Source organism: Anolis sagrei, chromosome 1, assembly GCF_037176765.1.
Source record: "Anolis sagrei isolate rAnoSag1 chromosome 1, rAnoSag1.mat, whole genome shotgun sequence".
NCBI lineage: Eukaryota > Metazoa > Chordata > Lepidosauria > Squamata > Dactyloidae > Anolis > Anolis sagrei.
In genome coordinates, this window is record NC_090021.1 from 111,851,918 (window position 1) to 111,869,628 (window position 17,711).

General features: G+C 39.2%; 1 protein-coding gene and 1 pseudogene across 4 annotated transcripts in view; one reads left to right on the forward strand and one right to left on the reverse strand.

Moving 5' to 3' along the window:
* The window catches only part of KCNQ5 (potassium voltage-gated channel subfamily Q member 5), a 367,068-nt gene that overhangs the window by 38,034 nt on the left and 311,323 nt on the right, over nt 1–17,711 (reverse strand). For all 4 annotated transcript variants that reach the window (XM_060752906.2, XM_060752905.2, XM_060752907.2 and 1 more), the window contains exons 3-5: nt 13,738–13,864; nt 5,190–5,365; nt 4,195–4,320 (exon numbers count right to left, since the gene is read on the reverse strand). In XM_060752906.2, the coding sequence (XP_060608889.2) occupies nt 4,195–4,320; nt 5,190–5,365; nt 13,738–13,864 (429 nt within the window). The remainder of the gene's footprint in view (nt 1–4,194; nt 4,321–5,189; nt 5,366–13,737; nt 13,865–17,711) is intronic.
* On the forward strand, nt 9,008–9,574 carry LOC132761778 (mpv17-like protein 2 pseudogene; annotated as a pseudogene).

Here is a 17,711-nt window from a genome sequence, read left to right on the forward strand (position 1 = left end):
CAAAATTCTATGAGCAATAATCAAAATACACTTTCATTTGCAGGAATAGAAATGAGGGATTGATGGAAAGTAAAGGTGGTCTGGAAAGACAAGACTTGAGGTTTCTGAGAGCACTTTAATATATCTATATAAGGTAAGTTAATGCAATTTAAGAAGACATTATATTTATTTTAGAATAATAATAATAATAATAATAATAATAATAATAATACACTTTATTTATATTCTGCTTTATCTCCCCGGAGGGACTCAGAGTGTATTACAGTTATATATATATAAAGCAAACATTCAATGTCTTTTTACACTGTGAACAATGACATACAATACACAGAGAGAGATAAAGGCCTTCCCCTTTTTATCTCCGGTGTCTGGAGGTGATGCTCAACTCTAGCCATGGGGAGGTGCTCTTGTTCCATTTTTCCATGCTGAGGAGCCTGTTGTCCATAGACAGCATAGTTGTCCATAGACAGCATAGTTACCAGCACATCCGCATGTCTGCATGGGGAGCCCTTTTACCTCCCTGCTGAGGTTGTACCTATTGATCTACTCATATTACATGCTTTCGAACTGCTAGGTAGACAGAAGTTAGGGCTGACAACTTGGAGCTCATATTGACTTGCGGCTTCAAACTGCTAACCATCCGGTCAGCAGATTTCCTGCAGCTAGCAGCTTAACCCGCTGTGTCACTTCGGCAATGTATACATGGCTTCTTTAGCATCATATATATTAATGGCAGGGCAAATTCACTAAGTCTCCTGTCTCCAATTGGCATGAGGCAGGAAATGGCAGGATGTTCCCTACTCTCTGTTTTTGATAGTGGTATAGTTTGCTTGGAGCTTTACAGATTCAAAGACCAACCAGGTTTTCTGCTGGACTAAACATGGATGGTAGTTTCCTTCTTTGGCCCGCCCATTAGGTATAAAAATAAGCTTGCCTATTAACCACTCCTTAGTGCCAAATGGATCTTGATTTGCTAAGTGTGATTTCCTCCCATACATAGTGCCCTTGTGAAGAGACTGGTTTATGAAAGTTAATTATATCATTATCATGGATACATCTTGTGCAGTGACTATGCTCTTACTAATGACAAGGCATTAAGAGTACTTCAACTCTGCCCTCCTTCCTGTCTGAGATAAAATTGGCTTGATTTCATTACATCTAGGCAATCATAGCATATGCATATTCATGGATTTGAGCAGAAAGGACAGTCATGCCAAAAGCACACATTGGATGTAAGCTTATGAGGGGCGTGGGGGAGATATAGTCTTCAAACGACTGTAGGGACAATTAAGACTTGAAATGTTAACAAGGGATGAACCGATATCTTTCCTTGATGGACTTGCCATTTCCCAAAGTCCTTCTCCCAACAAATCAACATCACCCTGTTTATCAGGAATGAGCCCAAATTATGAAGCCTTCATCCCAGCTGCTCTCATTGCCAGTGACTGGAGAATAGGGAGATGTTTCCCAGCTATATTTGATGAAAGGAGGAAGAGCTTACGGAAGAGACGGAGCCAGCTGCCTCTTCTCACTAATGGCACTGCAGGATCACAGCCTCCTCAGCAGGGAGGCATACTGAGGGTCCTTCAGATTTTTATGTAATTGAGAGAAATAAGAAATCGCAGCACATCTTTCTCCAGGGATGAAATCTACCTTATTCTTTCACACATCCAATAAGTGCCGAAGTCCTGACAAAAACATCACATCTGTCAGAGACTCCTTTGAGCCACTAAATTACAGAATGGCTCTTAAGCAATGGAAAGATGACATTTCTCTACAAGTCCACATTCCAATTGTTAAAAACAGAGCTATCTCTCAACAAAAGTGTTTAAGGAGATATTAAAAAAACCTGTTGACAAATTAATTTTTTTTTTAAAAAAGTGTTAAAATAATGAAATCACTGTACCCATCAGTTGTCGAGAGGGGGGAAAATATGTGAATTGATCCTAATGCCTTAGCTATAGGAGTCACTACATTTCCTAAACAAAAATACAAATATGCAGTGGTTAATTCGTTTTGGGAATTATGTATTTATAAAGGTCAATGAAATAGCACTGAGTGGTACATGACACAGCATCCTCATAGAATCATAGACTCCTAGAGTTGGAAGAGACCTCATGGGCCATCCCGTCCAACCCCTTGCCAAGAAGCAGGAAAATTGCATTCAAAGCACTCCCAACAGATGGCCATCCAGCCTCTGCTTAAAAGCCTCCAAAGAAGGAGTCTCCATCACACTCCAGGGCAGAGAGTTCCACTGCTGAACAGCTCTCACAGTCAGGAAGTTCTTCCTAATGTTCAGGTGGAATCTTCTTTCCTGTAGTTTGAAGCCATTGTTCCTCTGCCACCCTCTTCCCCCGCCTTGCCTCCCAAGCCATGTTCCTTAATCAAAGGCCAAAACCCGTGTAATAGCAACTTCTCATGCTTTGCATTCATGCGAGGAGGCCTAATTAAACCGTTCTCACAGGAAATCTCAGGAAAACAAAAAGTGATATAAAAGCAATTCTAGAGACCTATTATTATGTAGCCAGATAGAAGTGTTGTATTTTTTTCTTTGGAGGCAAGAGATATAGGAAGTGTCTATCCCAGTGCTGTTATCACTGACACAGGGACTTCCACATGATGTTACTGCCATAGGATCACAGTACTGAAGTATCCAAGCTTAAAGTTCTTCAGAACTTGATATATTCCTTGATTGTTATATATATTGCAAAGTACTGAATGTATATGTTTGGAGGAATGGCAAAAATGTAAAATCCTTCATTGGTAGAATCAAGAATATTTTTTTATATAGAAGGAGATCACAGTCACAGTTAGATGGTACCCAATACACTCTGTTCACAGAAAGCCTTCGGTTCTGGTCCTGAGCAGTCCAATTAATAGGAGTCCAGCAGGGACTCAGATGATGGGATAGGACTGAGGCCATGGAGAGACACTGCAACTAAGCTATATCTGTATATGGAAGGGTACAGAAAGAATTCATCCTAGCATGAGATAACTCCCTACATTCTTGCTCAAAAGAATTTAAAACTGCCCCTTTTGTTATAATTATCACTAATGGAACAAAATTAGATCAGTGCATCCAAATTAAGATAATATCAAAAGGCTGAATTCCCAAGATATATAATTTAACAAAGCAAAATTTATTGCAATGAATTACAATTAACTCTTAATTATGCAAACAGATTAAAATTAATCAAATGTTGTAAGTGATAATATTAGTACATCTTTTTAAAACTGGAAATAATTGCTCTGCTTATCAAAAATAATTGCTCCTGAAATCTAACTCTTAGCTAATCACACAAAGGGCCATTACTCTATCATGTGGGACCGCTGTGTTTCTAAATACCAGCACTCCATTCAGCTGCTGCCAATAAAGCATCACGCCTTCCCCTATCTACGATTATAGAAGATGTTTCAAAATTGGGTTTCCATTAAGGCACAGCTAGATCACCATTACATACGATACTGTGGAAGAATCATAAATGGAACTAGGATGTTTTGTCTGGTAAATACAATAGTCTGCCAATGCCAGCATGTTAGGATAAGTGAATGCTTTCTCACTTTGGGGTGCACATCCAAATATACATCTCACTGAGAGCAATGGAACCACATCACTCTCTGAATGCAGAAACCGTTCCTTGCTGCACTGTCTTATTTTCAACAGAATGGACTGAGATGTTAGAAAGTTGACAGTGTAGATAGAGTGCTTGTTCCACCCAACACCCTTGTGAAAAGGTTGTGATCCTTTGCTGAGAAAGCCCGAAAGTGCTGAAAACGAAGACTCATATTGCTCTCTTTTTGTCTCAGTGCCCACATGTTCTTTCTGAGCTGGTTAGGTAGTTCCCTGTAACAAACAGCAAGGGAGGAGGACGGCTGAATAGGAAGGAACACCTATGAGTCTACGTCTATGTCTAACACTTGCTTGTTTTAACACATGTGGAACTCTAGTGTGAAAACTCAAGCAACAATATAATAAGTTTCTAAATATATTTTGCACCTTCCATTTCTTGAGAAGTCCTCTCAAATCCCACTATTAGGATCAAATAAAGTTAGGTCCAAGGAGGCTACATTTATGTTTGCTCCGTTCACCAAATACAATTCAGTATATAAATACCAGTATAAAATATTGCATAGTGTCAATCATTCATTTATTTATTACTTTATTCATTGTTGTTCTGCTTATTTTGTACTTACTGTGCCCCACCACAGAGCATCCGCATATGTAGAAAACTGATCATTTTCATCTTTTTCAACCAGATAGACAAGGAAAGATGAAAAAATGAGTACCAAAAATCCTATGTACCAAGCTGTGATTAACTCCTGTAGGATAAGAAAAGATAGAATTAAAATGGAAGCACATATTTCGACAACTGTAACAAATCATCTGTTGGAAGACACATATTTTTGGTAAGTTCTATGAACACTTAGATCAGTACAAAATCATTGTGGTGTGTATTTTCCTCAAAACAAGGAGTAAACAATCATACTGCTTTAATGCATATGATTTCAAGGATGCCTAAAAGGTTGCATTCACCTAGAGGATTTATCAATTTCTCTTTGAACAGCAGAACCTTTCCACACTTGCAAGATAGGTGTGTCGTGTAGCCATGTTGTCCGAATGCCCAATCACCACTTCCCAAAACAGTTACTATATTTCCAACTCAAGAACTGGAAATGTAATATTGGTGGACAGGAAAAGAGATTTAAAGATGGGCTAAAAGCCAATCTTAAAAACTGTAGCATAGACACCGAGAATGGGAATCCCTGGCCCTTGAGCGCTCTAACTGGAGGTCAGTTGTGACCAGCAGTGCTGCAGAATTCAAAGAGGCACAAAGGAAGGGTGAAAGGGAGAAAATTGCTAAGAGGAAGGCGCATCAAGCCAACCCTGACTGGGACCACCTTCCACCTGGAAACCAATGTCCTCACTGCGGGAGAACATGCGGATCAAGAATAGGGCTCCACAGCCACCTATGGACTCACTACCAAGACATTACACTTGGAGGAGCATCATCCATACCATGAATCCTACTGTTCAAGAAAGAAAATGCCAAATTCTTTCTGACTATGTAAAATGAACTGGATAGCTATGGTTAAAAGAAATATGCTCCTTGCACCTCCCTCCCTCCCTTTGTTTGATATTCACATATGATTTACACAGATGAAAATCAGAGGAGTGCATTAATCCGTACCTTACTATGTGCATAAACCACTGAACCTAATAGTTTCCAGGTTCCTCCTCTTCGGTCCATGCGCACCATGCGAAGGATCTGCAGGAAACGAAGACTCCTGAGTGCTGATGTTGCAAAAATGTTACCCTGAGTTTTTGCAGAAACAACTGCTATTGAAGCGATGAGAACTATTATGTCTGAAAGAAATATATTACAAAATATATTAATGAATGTGCATTGACCAGTAATAATTACACAGCATATTATTGTAGATTGGGTGAATGGGGTGATTTTATGCATTGAGAACAGTGTTTGTGCCATTTCTGTGTTGAGTCCGATTGTGCAATCAGAACAATATTTCTGACAAAATATAGAGCTCAGTGTTCAAAAGGGACACAGAGGCAGCCCTGAAAGAAGGAATCAATTGCATATAATATCAGATTTTCCACTTCGCTTTTTAGAATAGGGTTATCTATAAGGAGAGGCAATAAGCACTAATGTTAGTTCTGTGTCAATGAAGATATTAAAATGCATGGGCAACATTTTCAACATCTAAAAGTTTGAAAAGTGAGTGAGCTGCAATAATTACAATGTCCCTATAAGTCTGAAAGTTTAACAAATAATATAAAATATTTCATTAAATTCAGTGCTCTAAAATACCACCTTAATGCAATTATTCTAGTAATTTTTCTACTTTCCCCAAACACTCTTCTTCAGCATATTTTTTGCATTTCAAGGCAGGTATGTTACAACACTCATTTAATCTGTGTGCCAGTTTCATGGGTTCCAATTGGAGGCCATTGCTTACAATAAAAGTGATGTCACCCAGAATTCTTTCTTATATACAGCCAATGCATCTCATGAATCCAATACAGGGTAGATTAAGAACATCTTCAAAAATGTAAATGAATGATGTATTTTATTGTTATGTGAAAGACAACACACACAAACAAATGTAATGAAATAGATGTCATATCTGCTAAACAGCTGGGTTATTAATGCTTTGTCATACTTATTATTTGCTCAAGAAAACAATCCTCCAGCATTCCATCCATTGTGTTGTTGAAGTAAAAGAAATCAAGTGTCTCTTGGTAAATTAAAAGGAATGAATATCAAACCTCTGTGAGGACGTTTATTTAATTCAGTTTTTGCTGCTTTCAATGTACAAACGAGTTTGTCAGACACTGCAAGTGCAGATATTCTGTCTAAGTAAAGATGCACATATAAACTGCAGGGTCATCTCCAATTGTAGTACAGATAATAAAATAACATGCCTTTCTTTTGAGGAAATGGGCAAGAACAATAGCACACTCTAGCTCTTCTATGTGGTCTCTGTGAAACATGAGCAAAAGTTGTTTACTTGAATGGGAAAGCTCAGTGCCAGCGACGGACAGTATTAAAAACATCTCCCCTCCCCGCATTTTATTTGCACAGGGATTAGAAAGGAGGGGTTTTACAATGGAGCCCTACAGCTTCCATTCCATGACGTAGAACTACTTATGGTGGGGCTCCATTCTGTGACAACACAGAAGGCATACCATGTTCAATGGCACTGAATGGCTGCCAAACTGTAAGCCACCTTGAGACACATTTGGGCTTGAGAAGGGCAGGATAAAAATATAGCAAATAAATAAATAAATGAATAATGGAGTCAATGGAGAGAAGCCACTTTCTCCCACGGGATGAGGTGGGGAGAAGCCGAGGGATGTGGGGTATGGGATGATGGGTTCCCCCCACCAGGCACCACTGGATTCGCCATGATGCGTGGTGATTCTGGTGGCCCATCTGGTGGGGTTGTTAATGTATAGGTTGTTAACTTTTCAGTAAATGAAAGCAAAATCAAGATTTAGGTGGCAGAGACAGAAAAGTGTGTTTTTATGGCAGTCAAAGAAAACTCATCCTCAGTTTTATGATATTTTGTTTTGATATGTGCATCTGAGGAGTTGAGGCTCCACATGCTTTTATTTATATATCATAATCATCGCTGAAGATAAAGGCAAATTTTGTCTATACAAATGATACTACACTAAGATGATGGATATGATTTTTTCCCCAAAGTGTTCCAGAGTTTCTTTGTAACTCTTCCTCATGACAGAAGATCTTCCAAATGCATTGTCACTATGTGAGCAGCTTGCAAGTGGGCAAACGATGGATGGAGCCAGATTTCCAGGGCCAACCCTGAACAAGTCATACTCAAAGAGCCCACTTACAAGCTGCTCATATGGCAGTATACATTGGCGACATCTTTGAAATCATGATTAGTGTGTGACAAAGAACCTGGGAGTGACTCAAGAATTATATCAACTCTCCCCATCTCTCCATTACATTTCCATGCCGTAGCACCACTAAAATGCACACATTCCTTTCCTGGGAGTTCTTGATATGAAGGAAAACAAGCTATCCGTATATGATAAAGAACCCAAACAAACTACCATGCTTTTGCTTACCCTAAAAAAAGCATTGATTCAGATCCCTATATTTTGACAAACATTTGCTTTATCTGCTTTGCAGGAGTAGTCTTTTCTCTTAAACGAAATGTGTTTGCTTCAAGCCAGACTGGTTATGATTGAGCATCACCTGTAAAGACTAATTGGCAGAATATGTTTAGGAAATTCTCTGAATAAATAGCACTGTCTGATTTTTGCAGATGTTGTTAGCTTAGCCAAAAATGTCTGCACTCTCAAGTAGATACATGACATTTTCTGTATGAGAATATTATTAATTATCAACATGGGAAATACAAATGTCACTTTCCCAGTTTTTGTAATTTTTGTTTCAAGATACAAAGTGACTTTTTCACTTTAAGACTTAAGAAACTGAAAAGGCTGAGATGTCACATAAATCTCGAATCATAATGTGGTCTGGGATGTGAAAATTAATTTCTGCTATTGCTCTGCACTAGAGTATCAAGGGCTAGCAGGAGGCATTCAGAAATGTGGGTGATATTTCTGAATTATATGAGCAATGGCAATTTGTGGGATGTGCCTCTTAGCACCTTTAACAATATGGAATACACACATTGTATGTTTTTAGCTTTTCCCAGATTAAGACTTTTTCAGTCCAAATTACAGGAAAAGAAAGTCCACCTGAACATTAGAAAGAACTTCATGACCGTGACAGTTGTTCAACCGTGGAACTCTCTGCCTCAGAGTCTGGTGGAAGCTCCTTCCTTGGAAGCTTGTAAACAGAGCCTGGATGGCCAACTATCAGGGATACTTGGATTGTGCTTTTCCTGCATGGCAGGGAGTTGGACTAGATGGTCCACTACTTGTATTTTACTGCTCATCTGCGTGGTATATTTTCTTTCTCTGGCAAGGGAGTGTGTGGGCTGATCAAATGTGAGCTATGTATAATTTTCACTTCGTCACACAACTCAATGGAAGAATTATCAAGGGGAAATTATCAAAAACAAGAGCTGTATGTAAGTCAATTTGAAATTAAGAAAGCATTAAATTTTATCTTCTTTGAATTGTACTTCATACATGGTACAACAAAAGGAAAGGTATGTATTTCCATTTGATTCGCATATGTGATTTTTTTGCTTCCTGAACAGCAAGAGGTGGAAGACCAGCAGTGACATCACAATAAAGCACAAGCAACATTCTTCACTAGAATACTATGATGCATTTCTTGTGCCTCCTTCATGTTCTTGACCTGCATTGATTTTCCTTTTGGTCTTCATTATGTGTTATTTAGACTTAAATAATGTCTACAAGACCACAATACAGTAGTTCCTGAAAAAGAGCTCGTTGTGGAAAAGAAGAAGATGAAAGATCAGGAAAGCTCTCACTGTTATTACCAGACCTGCAAACGTTTATTTTAGAGATGAGAGAAGGAAGATGCGTGCTAATATTCTACGACAGCTGGCTGCCCTGGCACGCTTCTACGCACCACTTTTTGGGGGCCGCAACCTTATCATTACCAATACGGTGAGCTGTGGTGTTTTACTGGGAACTGCAGATATAATTCAGCAATCTTTGGAGAGAAGGAGGAACCCTGCACTGAAGTGGGATGCTGACCGCATGTTACACATGTTCATTACAGGATGTACCATGGGACCACCCCTACATTACTGGTACGTCTTGGTAGACAAAATAACCCCAGGAAAAGGAATGCAACACATAAAAATTGTTCTCCTAAAGGTAGCAATTGATCAGGCCTTTGCTCCATTCTTTGGATGCTGGTATTTCACAACGATGGGATTGCTTCAAGGCCATAGTTTGGCAGACAGTTTGAAGGAATTTAAAGAGAAGTTCTGGGATTATTTCATTGCAGAACTCACTGTGTGGCCGGCTGCTCAACTGTTAAATTTTCTCTTTCTCCAACCAAAATACCGAGTGATATTTGTGAATATGGTGACTTTAGGATGGAATGTGTACCTTTCATATCTCAAACACAGAAGTTGAGGACTGCAAAAGAAACTGAGGACTGCAAAGCCTTGGAAGCAAAAACACAGAGCACAAAACTATTTCTTTGAGTTAGCTTTGCAGGCTACAAATATATGCGATTTTCATCTCTCATTGGATTTTTATTGATTCTGTTTACTTCACAGGGACATTTTAAACTAGAAAAATATGTTTTATGATCCCAGGCATTTTTTTTTAGCTTAACCATTTTCCTTTTTTCTTTTTTAAAAGAAAACTTGTAATGACACACATGGGAATATATTAACAATACAGTCCCAAGTAGAGAAACCAACTTTTTCGCATTTATGGTATTTATTTCAAACATTACTATACTATTTCCCTACATACAAGAGGTCTTAAAGAAATTCACAACAATTTTATATTTAAACATAAATACCATATTTACTTTGTCTGTAATGTTCGCCTTTTTTGGCTCAATTACATTGAGGTGCGCATTTGATTGACGGCTGCATTAGAATCACACACCTAAAGCTATCTGCACTGTTGGGCAAGAGATCGCAGCTGGAGACCAAGAAGGGAGAGGTAGCGGTGGCTGTGAAAAGGCTGGTGGGAAGCTGATGGTGGCCGTGAAAAGGTGGGTAGAAAGGCAAGATGGAGGGGTGAGGCTACCCACCAGGCTTTTTGCTGCCACCACTGTGGGTGGTTCCAGATAGCAGTTTGATCTGGGAACATTTGCATTTTAAAAACATGATTGTTCCTGGGTTCTAGTCCACACCCTCCCCCAAGAAAGCACATTTTTTCTGGGGGAGGTTTCTGGGGGAAAGTCCAGCAGGGCACCGGGACACAAAAGAAAACCCCTTTAAAAAGTCCTTAAAAGTGGAAAATAACTCACCTGGATGCCATTTTACTTTTTCCAGAGTTCTCCTGGTTCGTACCATGATGCACCAACAGAAGGGGGGGCAGAAGTGATTTTCCTCCCCCCTTCTCTTAGTTCGTTATTGATAAGACCCAGGAGAACTCCGGAGAAGGTAAAAGGGTGGCTGGGTGAGTTATTTAAAAGCTTTATTAAGGGGTTTAGGGAGGGGGTGGGGCTGTCCAAGAAACCCAAGACAGATATATAGATGGGCACCGGAGGTTTCACAGTGCAATCCTCAGTCCCATCTACACAGCCTCCACACCTGGAAAGACACGAGACTTCTGTAAGACCCAGGGCTTTCCAGCAGACAAATTACCACGACACAAAGCAGAGTTTTCCTGCTTTGTGCTGAAAGCATTAGTTTTCCCCTGAAGCATTACCTGGACACTCTAAGGGAAAATGCAGGAGGGCATGCACCATAGGTGTTATCTGGATATACAGAAGAAGCTTATAGTATAGTTTGCTGGTGAGCAACCAACTTCCATTACAGCAAACCACTATATAGGAAAAGAAAGAGGCCCAACACTCTCCCTGGTGGAATAGCAATGCTATATAATAATAATAATAATAATAATAATAATAATAATAATAATAATAATAATAATTTGTTGTTGTGGTTGTTGTTGTAGTTTTTGTTACCTGCCTCTCCTGATATCTCAAGGCAGGATTCAACATAGATCATAAAATACATATATTTGAAAAAGAGAGAACAAAGATTAAAACATCAGTACGAACAAAATATAAATTTACAATTATAGATTAAAATTGACTAGGTAGACCTGTTGAAATTGACAAGTTTTTAATTGTGTTTTAAATGTTGGCAGCTGGCTTAGCTGTTGAATCTTTTTTGGCAATTCCACAGCCTTGGGGCAATCAATGAAAAGGTCCCCTGAGTGATGGCTGCCCATTAGGTTTTGACTGGTTGGAGTAGCCACTAACCAGAGGACCTCAGTGACCCAGGCAGATTGTATGGGAAAGGCGAAGTAGGTAACTTGGACTCAAAACATTTAGGGTTTTAAAGGTAATAACCAGCACTTTGCCACTAAACGAACTGGCAACTAGTGGAGAGATTTTAGTATAGGTGTAATATATTCACTAATAGATGTAACCTAACCAAAATGTACAGTGGCTGTAAATAAACCCTGATGTCTTCATTCCATTAAAATCATAGCCAATGCTACAAAGCTGTCCTTTGTTCTACCCAAATTTCTTTTTTGGATTCATATTATCCTCTAATTTTCAGAAAGGTTCCTTCCTACATAATCTGGATGCAGGCTCCTATTTCTGCGTACTAAATAGCTAAAGAGTAGATAGAGCCACCCCATTTTTTAAAAAACCTTTTGGGTACAAGCCTTTGGTTCCACCAAATCACTGGAATAGAAGGCATAGCAGAAACAGTTTGCAACATCATGTACATTTAGACATTTATGATCAACCGGGGAGGGACTTCTCTCTGTTGAGCACATTTGGTGGGAACATGGGAGAGGTCCTTTTTTGGTGGCTGCTCCCAACTGTAGAACTCCTTCCCAAGAGAGATCAGGATGGCCCCATCCATGCTGGCCTTCCTCAGCCAGATCAAGACCTTCCTCTGCCAGCAGGCATTTGGAGAAGAATAAGGGGCATGCCTGTGATTCCTAACCTTTATTTCATCAGGGACCACTTTGACCAGAGACCACTTTCCCACATCAGTACCAAATAATAACAACAACAATAACTTCATTCTTACATCCCGCATCCATCTCACAAAGGAACTCAGGGCGGCTTACATGGAGACCAAGCCCAATATATACAGAGATTACAAATAACACAATTAAAAACATATAATAAAAGGGTTACGAATCAATTTTTGGTCAGTTTTAGAATTGGTTTGGTTATTTGGGGTGCTGATTCAGAAAAATGCACTGATAGGCCACATCAGCTCTAGTTTCTGACACAGAACACATGCCATCTGGTAGTCATCATCTGCTTGCCCCCAGAAAACCATATTTAATAAACCTTGGCACTATAAGAGCGTTTCGCAAGACCAGTCGCTCTTGTTACAACGGTGAGGTAATGGCGAGGCCGCAGACCATATTTTAATTCTTGTAAACCACTGGTGGTCCATGGACCACAGGTTGGGAACCACTGTTTTAACCTGTGACCAGATTGTAAGGTTGTTAGCTGCTTTGAGTCCACAAATAGATAAATCAATCAATCATGTAAATTTAGCACTGTATCTTGAACTATTGTTCTAATCATTTTGCATTTAATCACATAAGTGGCCAACTTTTGAAATTTATTTATTTATTTATTTATTTATTTGATGCATTTATTAACCGCCGCTCTCAGCCCTGGGGCGACTCGCGGCGGTGTACAACACATAAAAAACAGTTTACAATGAGTCAACATGACAGTAACCAACAAAGCCTTACTACACAAATATCTAATTACACTAAAAAGATCCGCTTCTTTTTATGTATGATGCCAAAAAAAATGGTCAGAAAGCACTGGGAAAATGTTTAGTGCAGGAAAGGAACATTAAAATATTCAACTGCTAATAAGGAGCATTTAAGGCCCCTTCCACACAGCTGAATAAAATCCCTCCTCTTCTGCTTTGGAATATATGGCAGTGTGGACTCAGATAACCCAGTTCAAAGCAGATATTGTGGATTATCTGCCTTGATATTCTGGGTTATATGGCTGTGTGGAAGGGCCCTAAGAGATGTTCAGTTTTACTATTAGTCTTACAAGTGTATAGACGCTGCTGTTTAGACTTATTAACTAACAGCATCTATGGCATTAAAAATAAACCTTTCTACATATGTAGAACATGTTACGGAATTTTCTAATTATGTATAGAAATTCTCTTAGCAGAGAGAAGGTTAACACTGTGCAACTATTTTAAAAAGGGAGAAATGATGCACTTTTTAAAAAGCAATAAAATCAACTTTCACAACTGTATGCAATATATATGAAACAAACATACAATTGTACAATCCTCTGGAGAGGAAGAATATATATGTGAAACTTCAAAATTATTTAAGAAAAAATGAGGAGAAATATGATACAGAATGCTTAAATATGTATAAGCATTCTGCTGTCATTCTGCATGTGCTTTCTCATTTTTATTGTTTTTGTATAACTTAGCCAAGAAGATGCTTATGTGTAATTCTATAGGATGTATAAGATGCTTCTCTTTCCATTGGTAGTTAGGCAAACCAATACAACCATCAACAGCACATCCAAATAGGTTTCAAATCAACATAACAGAAAACAGAAATTTAACAACTACAGTACGAAAACATACCTATAACACAGAATGGTTTCCTTGCAAATCGCAATCTTCCTTGCCATCCACGGTATCGACAACAGCAGCCAGCAGACCAGATGCGTATGATAAACTCCAAACCAAAGACAACGATCATGACAGACTCCTGAAAAGGAGCAAATGGGAAGCAGAGTTAGTGAATTCAGCAGTACAGAAAACAGAAGAAAATATTCCTCACTAATGTATGTCAAGCAACTGAAATAAAACTTCATTGCTTCATAAATAAATAAATACCATGTAGCATTTCGATATTCATTTTTTACATAATATAAAATGACAGTTAGAAGATTACAAAAGGAAGAATTGTTATGCAGAAAATAATTGCCCTTCAGGGAGAAGCAACTTCATCCTTATGGACTGTAGTCTTGTATAGGCAGATAATAAAGGTAAAGGTAAAGGTAGTCCCCAGTCATGTCTGACTCTGGGGTGTGGTGCTCATCTCCATTTCTAAGCCGAAGAGCCAGCATTGTCCGTAGACAAGGTCATGTGGCCGGCATGACTGCACAGAGCGCCGTTGCCTTCCCGTCGGAGCGGTACCTATTGATCTACTCACATTTGCATGTTTTCGAACTGCTAGGTTGGCAGAAGCTAGGGCTGACAGCGGAAGCTCACGCTGCTCCCCGGAATCGAACCTGCGACCTTTCGATCAACAAGCTCAGCAGCTCAGTGCTTTAACCCACTGCGCCACTGGGGGCTCCTCGCAGATAATTTTTTTTTTTAAGAATCAATACAACACAACACAGCGTAAATCCACACAAGCAGATAATACTTGTGTGGATTTACACTGTGTTGTATTGATTCTTAAAAAAAATAAACCTCCAAAGGTAATTAATTACAGTTGACAAGTGCAATTTAATAGAAGGCATTTGTGACGTGGTGCTGGAAAGGCTTAATAAGTAAAAACATAAAATTATAAAAGTTTAAAAGAAATTAAATCGTTAATATTGTTAAAACATTATCATTACAGTTAAATACATTGTAAATATAATTTTAAAAAATATAAAAATCGTATAAAGGATGGCAACATTAAAACAGAATGCACATATACACACACACCAGAATTCTATAATCTAAAATTACAATTCAAATGCCTTTGCAATAAAAATCTGTAGGTTGGTTAATATATTGTTAACCTGTCTTGGTTCTCAAAATAGGTTATGCTAGAAATTTGAAAAATAGCCAATACTAACAACAAGACAAAACTGTATATTAGAAACAGATACTATGTTAAAACTCTAACAAAAAATATTATCCAGGATATCATTGTTAGAGTTTAGTTGTCTGAAGGAATTAAGGCTTCATGAGCTAACTCCAGCCGACTGAAGTACTTGAAAAGGCTTATTAAGTAGTTTGCCAAAGAAGATAAGCTAAGATTTATATCCTTATTTGGCAGGTAAAACATCTCCATGTCCAAGATAAAGCTGTTCTGTGTCATCTGGTCATTAGTTATCCACACATGAGAACTAACATGATGTCAGATTAGAAAACAACTACGACAAAGACATCGAGGACAGGAACATCTGCAAAGAAAACAGGGGCCCAATTTTGATTTTCTCCCCCTTGTCATTTCACTTATGTTTTTGGTTAAAATTTTTTTTGACTAGTTCAAATTTTGCATGGCACATTCACTGCAATAATGTAATAATGGCCATATAATTTCTTAAAATTTATCTATTCTAAGTTGTGCCATCTTTGGAAAAAATAGACCCATTTATGATCCCACAACAACCTGGTTTCAGGAAAGGGAAAAGCTGCACATCACAAGTGCTGAACCTGACTCGGCGCATAGAAGATGGTTATGAAAGACAGCAGATTACAGGCACTGTCTTCATAGACCTGTCAGCAGCTTATGATACTATAAATCAGTGATTCCCAAAGTGGCATTACTGCCCCCTGGTGGGCGCTGCAGCGATCGGGGGGGGGGCGGTAATGGCCTCAGGTGCATTTGGGGATAATGAATAACTGTAAGGGGGCGGTGAAAGCATAAAAGAAAAAAGAGAGGATTTAGAAAAATTGATTTCCAGGGGTAGGCCAAATAAGTTTAGGAACCACTGCTATAAATCATTGCCTCCTCCTGAGAAAAAGGTATAATATCACAAAGGATTACCACCTCACCTGCTTCACAGAAAATCTGCTACAAAACAGGAGCTTTTTTGTTGCGTTCCAGGGCCAGAGAAGCAGATGGCGAAAACAGAGGAATGGCCTTGCCTCAGGGGAATGTGCTTGCTCCATCAATGATAAACATTTACACAAATGATCAGCCACTGCCAGAAGGGACAGAGAGTTTCATCTATGCTGATGATTGTGCCATCACCGCCCAAGCAAGGAACTTTGAAATAGTTCAACAGAAGCTCTCCGAAGCTTTAGGATGCTCTTACTGCCTATTACAGGGAAAACCAGCTGATCCTAATCCATTTAAAATGCAGACATGTGCTTTTCATCTTAAGAACAGACAAACATCTCGAGGTCTGAGGATTACCTGGGAAGGAATCCTACTAGGAATCACAACCAGACACAGTGAAGACATCTGCCCTTGCGCTTGAGTGAGTTACAAATGGGAGTGAAAGCTGGAGGAATTTCTCTCTCTATAAAATTCAATGGATCAGAAAAGCCACTGCATAATAAAAGAAAATCATCTGGGAACGCCCATTGTGTGCTATTGTTACCCTTTAGATCTTTGTTCTCACGACAGCCAATAAGACTACAATAAATAAATTCAGAATGATCAGGATTCTTTACCAACATTTCAAATACAATTTCTGTCTTGGTAGATGCATAGAATTGGGGCAAGAATTTTATATCACTTTGAATTAGGGCACACTGTGCATTACTGTGTGAAAGCAGGCTAATTGAAAGAAGAGACAAAATGGACCAAAGAATTTAAACCAGAAAAATCTTATTTTATTTTTTGGGAGGGGAAGGTATGATGAGCAAAATCAAAGGGAAGCAGAAATGCATTAAAAATTCAATAGAGCCCAGGAAGAGAGGGGCAAAGGATTGGGGACTGAGGAATTGGCAGAAAGAAGATACATGGGCAACTGGCTTGCAAAATCTATAGTAAGGTTTTATAGTTCCCCCCCCCCCCCTGCCATTGAAGCACTATGAATTATCTAATCATTAGGAGAGCAACAGAGCCATGCAACAGGGAGAGGAGGGTGTGTGTTTGCTGAGGGGGTCTGCAAGTTAGAAGTTCTTAATACACAACAGGACACTGAGGACTTTGATTATGTGCCTGAATATGCCTAAAGTGCTTGAGGGTAGAATTAAAAGAAAACCTCAGATATGAACGCCCTACATGCACAGGAGGCTTCTTAAATTTTAAATTTGATCACTTCCTTCCAAGTATTTAATTCATTGGGGCAACCTTGCTCACACAGAGCTGCATGTGTACTTGCAAGCTATGTACAACATTATTTTGGATATATATTCCTATGGTTTCAGCAAACATGCACCCAGAATGTAGTCACCAGAAGCAGGCATTATCTTTTGATCTGGTTGGCAAAATATGGCTGAACCTCCAGGTGCAGGCATGTAGCCGGGGGGGGGGGGGCTTGAGGGGCTTCAGCCCCCCCCCCGAAATACTCATGGTGGTTCGCGAAAAGGCCTTACTGGTGCATTATTTAAACTGTTATGTTTATTCATATCATGATCTGATCACCATACTCAATATATCCCATATGCATGGGGGTTTTGGGGTAATGATACAAAAGGTTTGCTAGGCTAGACCCTCTTTCACTCAGACTCAGCCCCCCCCCAAACTCAACCCCCCTCGAAATCCCCCCTGAAAATTTTTTACCCCCCCCCCCCCGAAATGAAATCCTGGCTACGGGCCTGTCCAGGTGGGCTGCATCCCAGTATCCTGCCTTGCTTTGACCCCTTTATTGACATGTATACTTGTTTTCCAAAATAAAACAAGTTTGGAAGCCACACAGGGTCCCCACTATGTCATCACA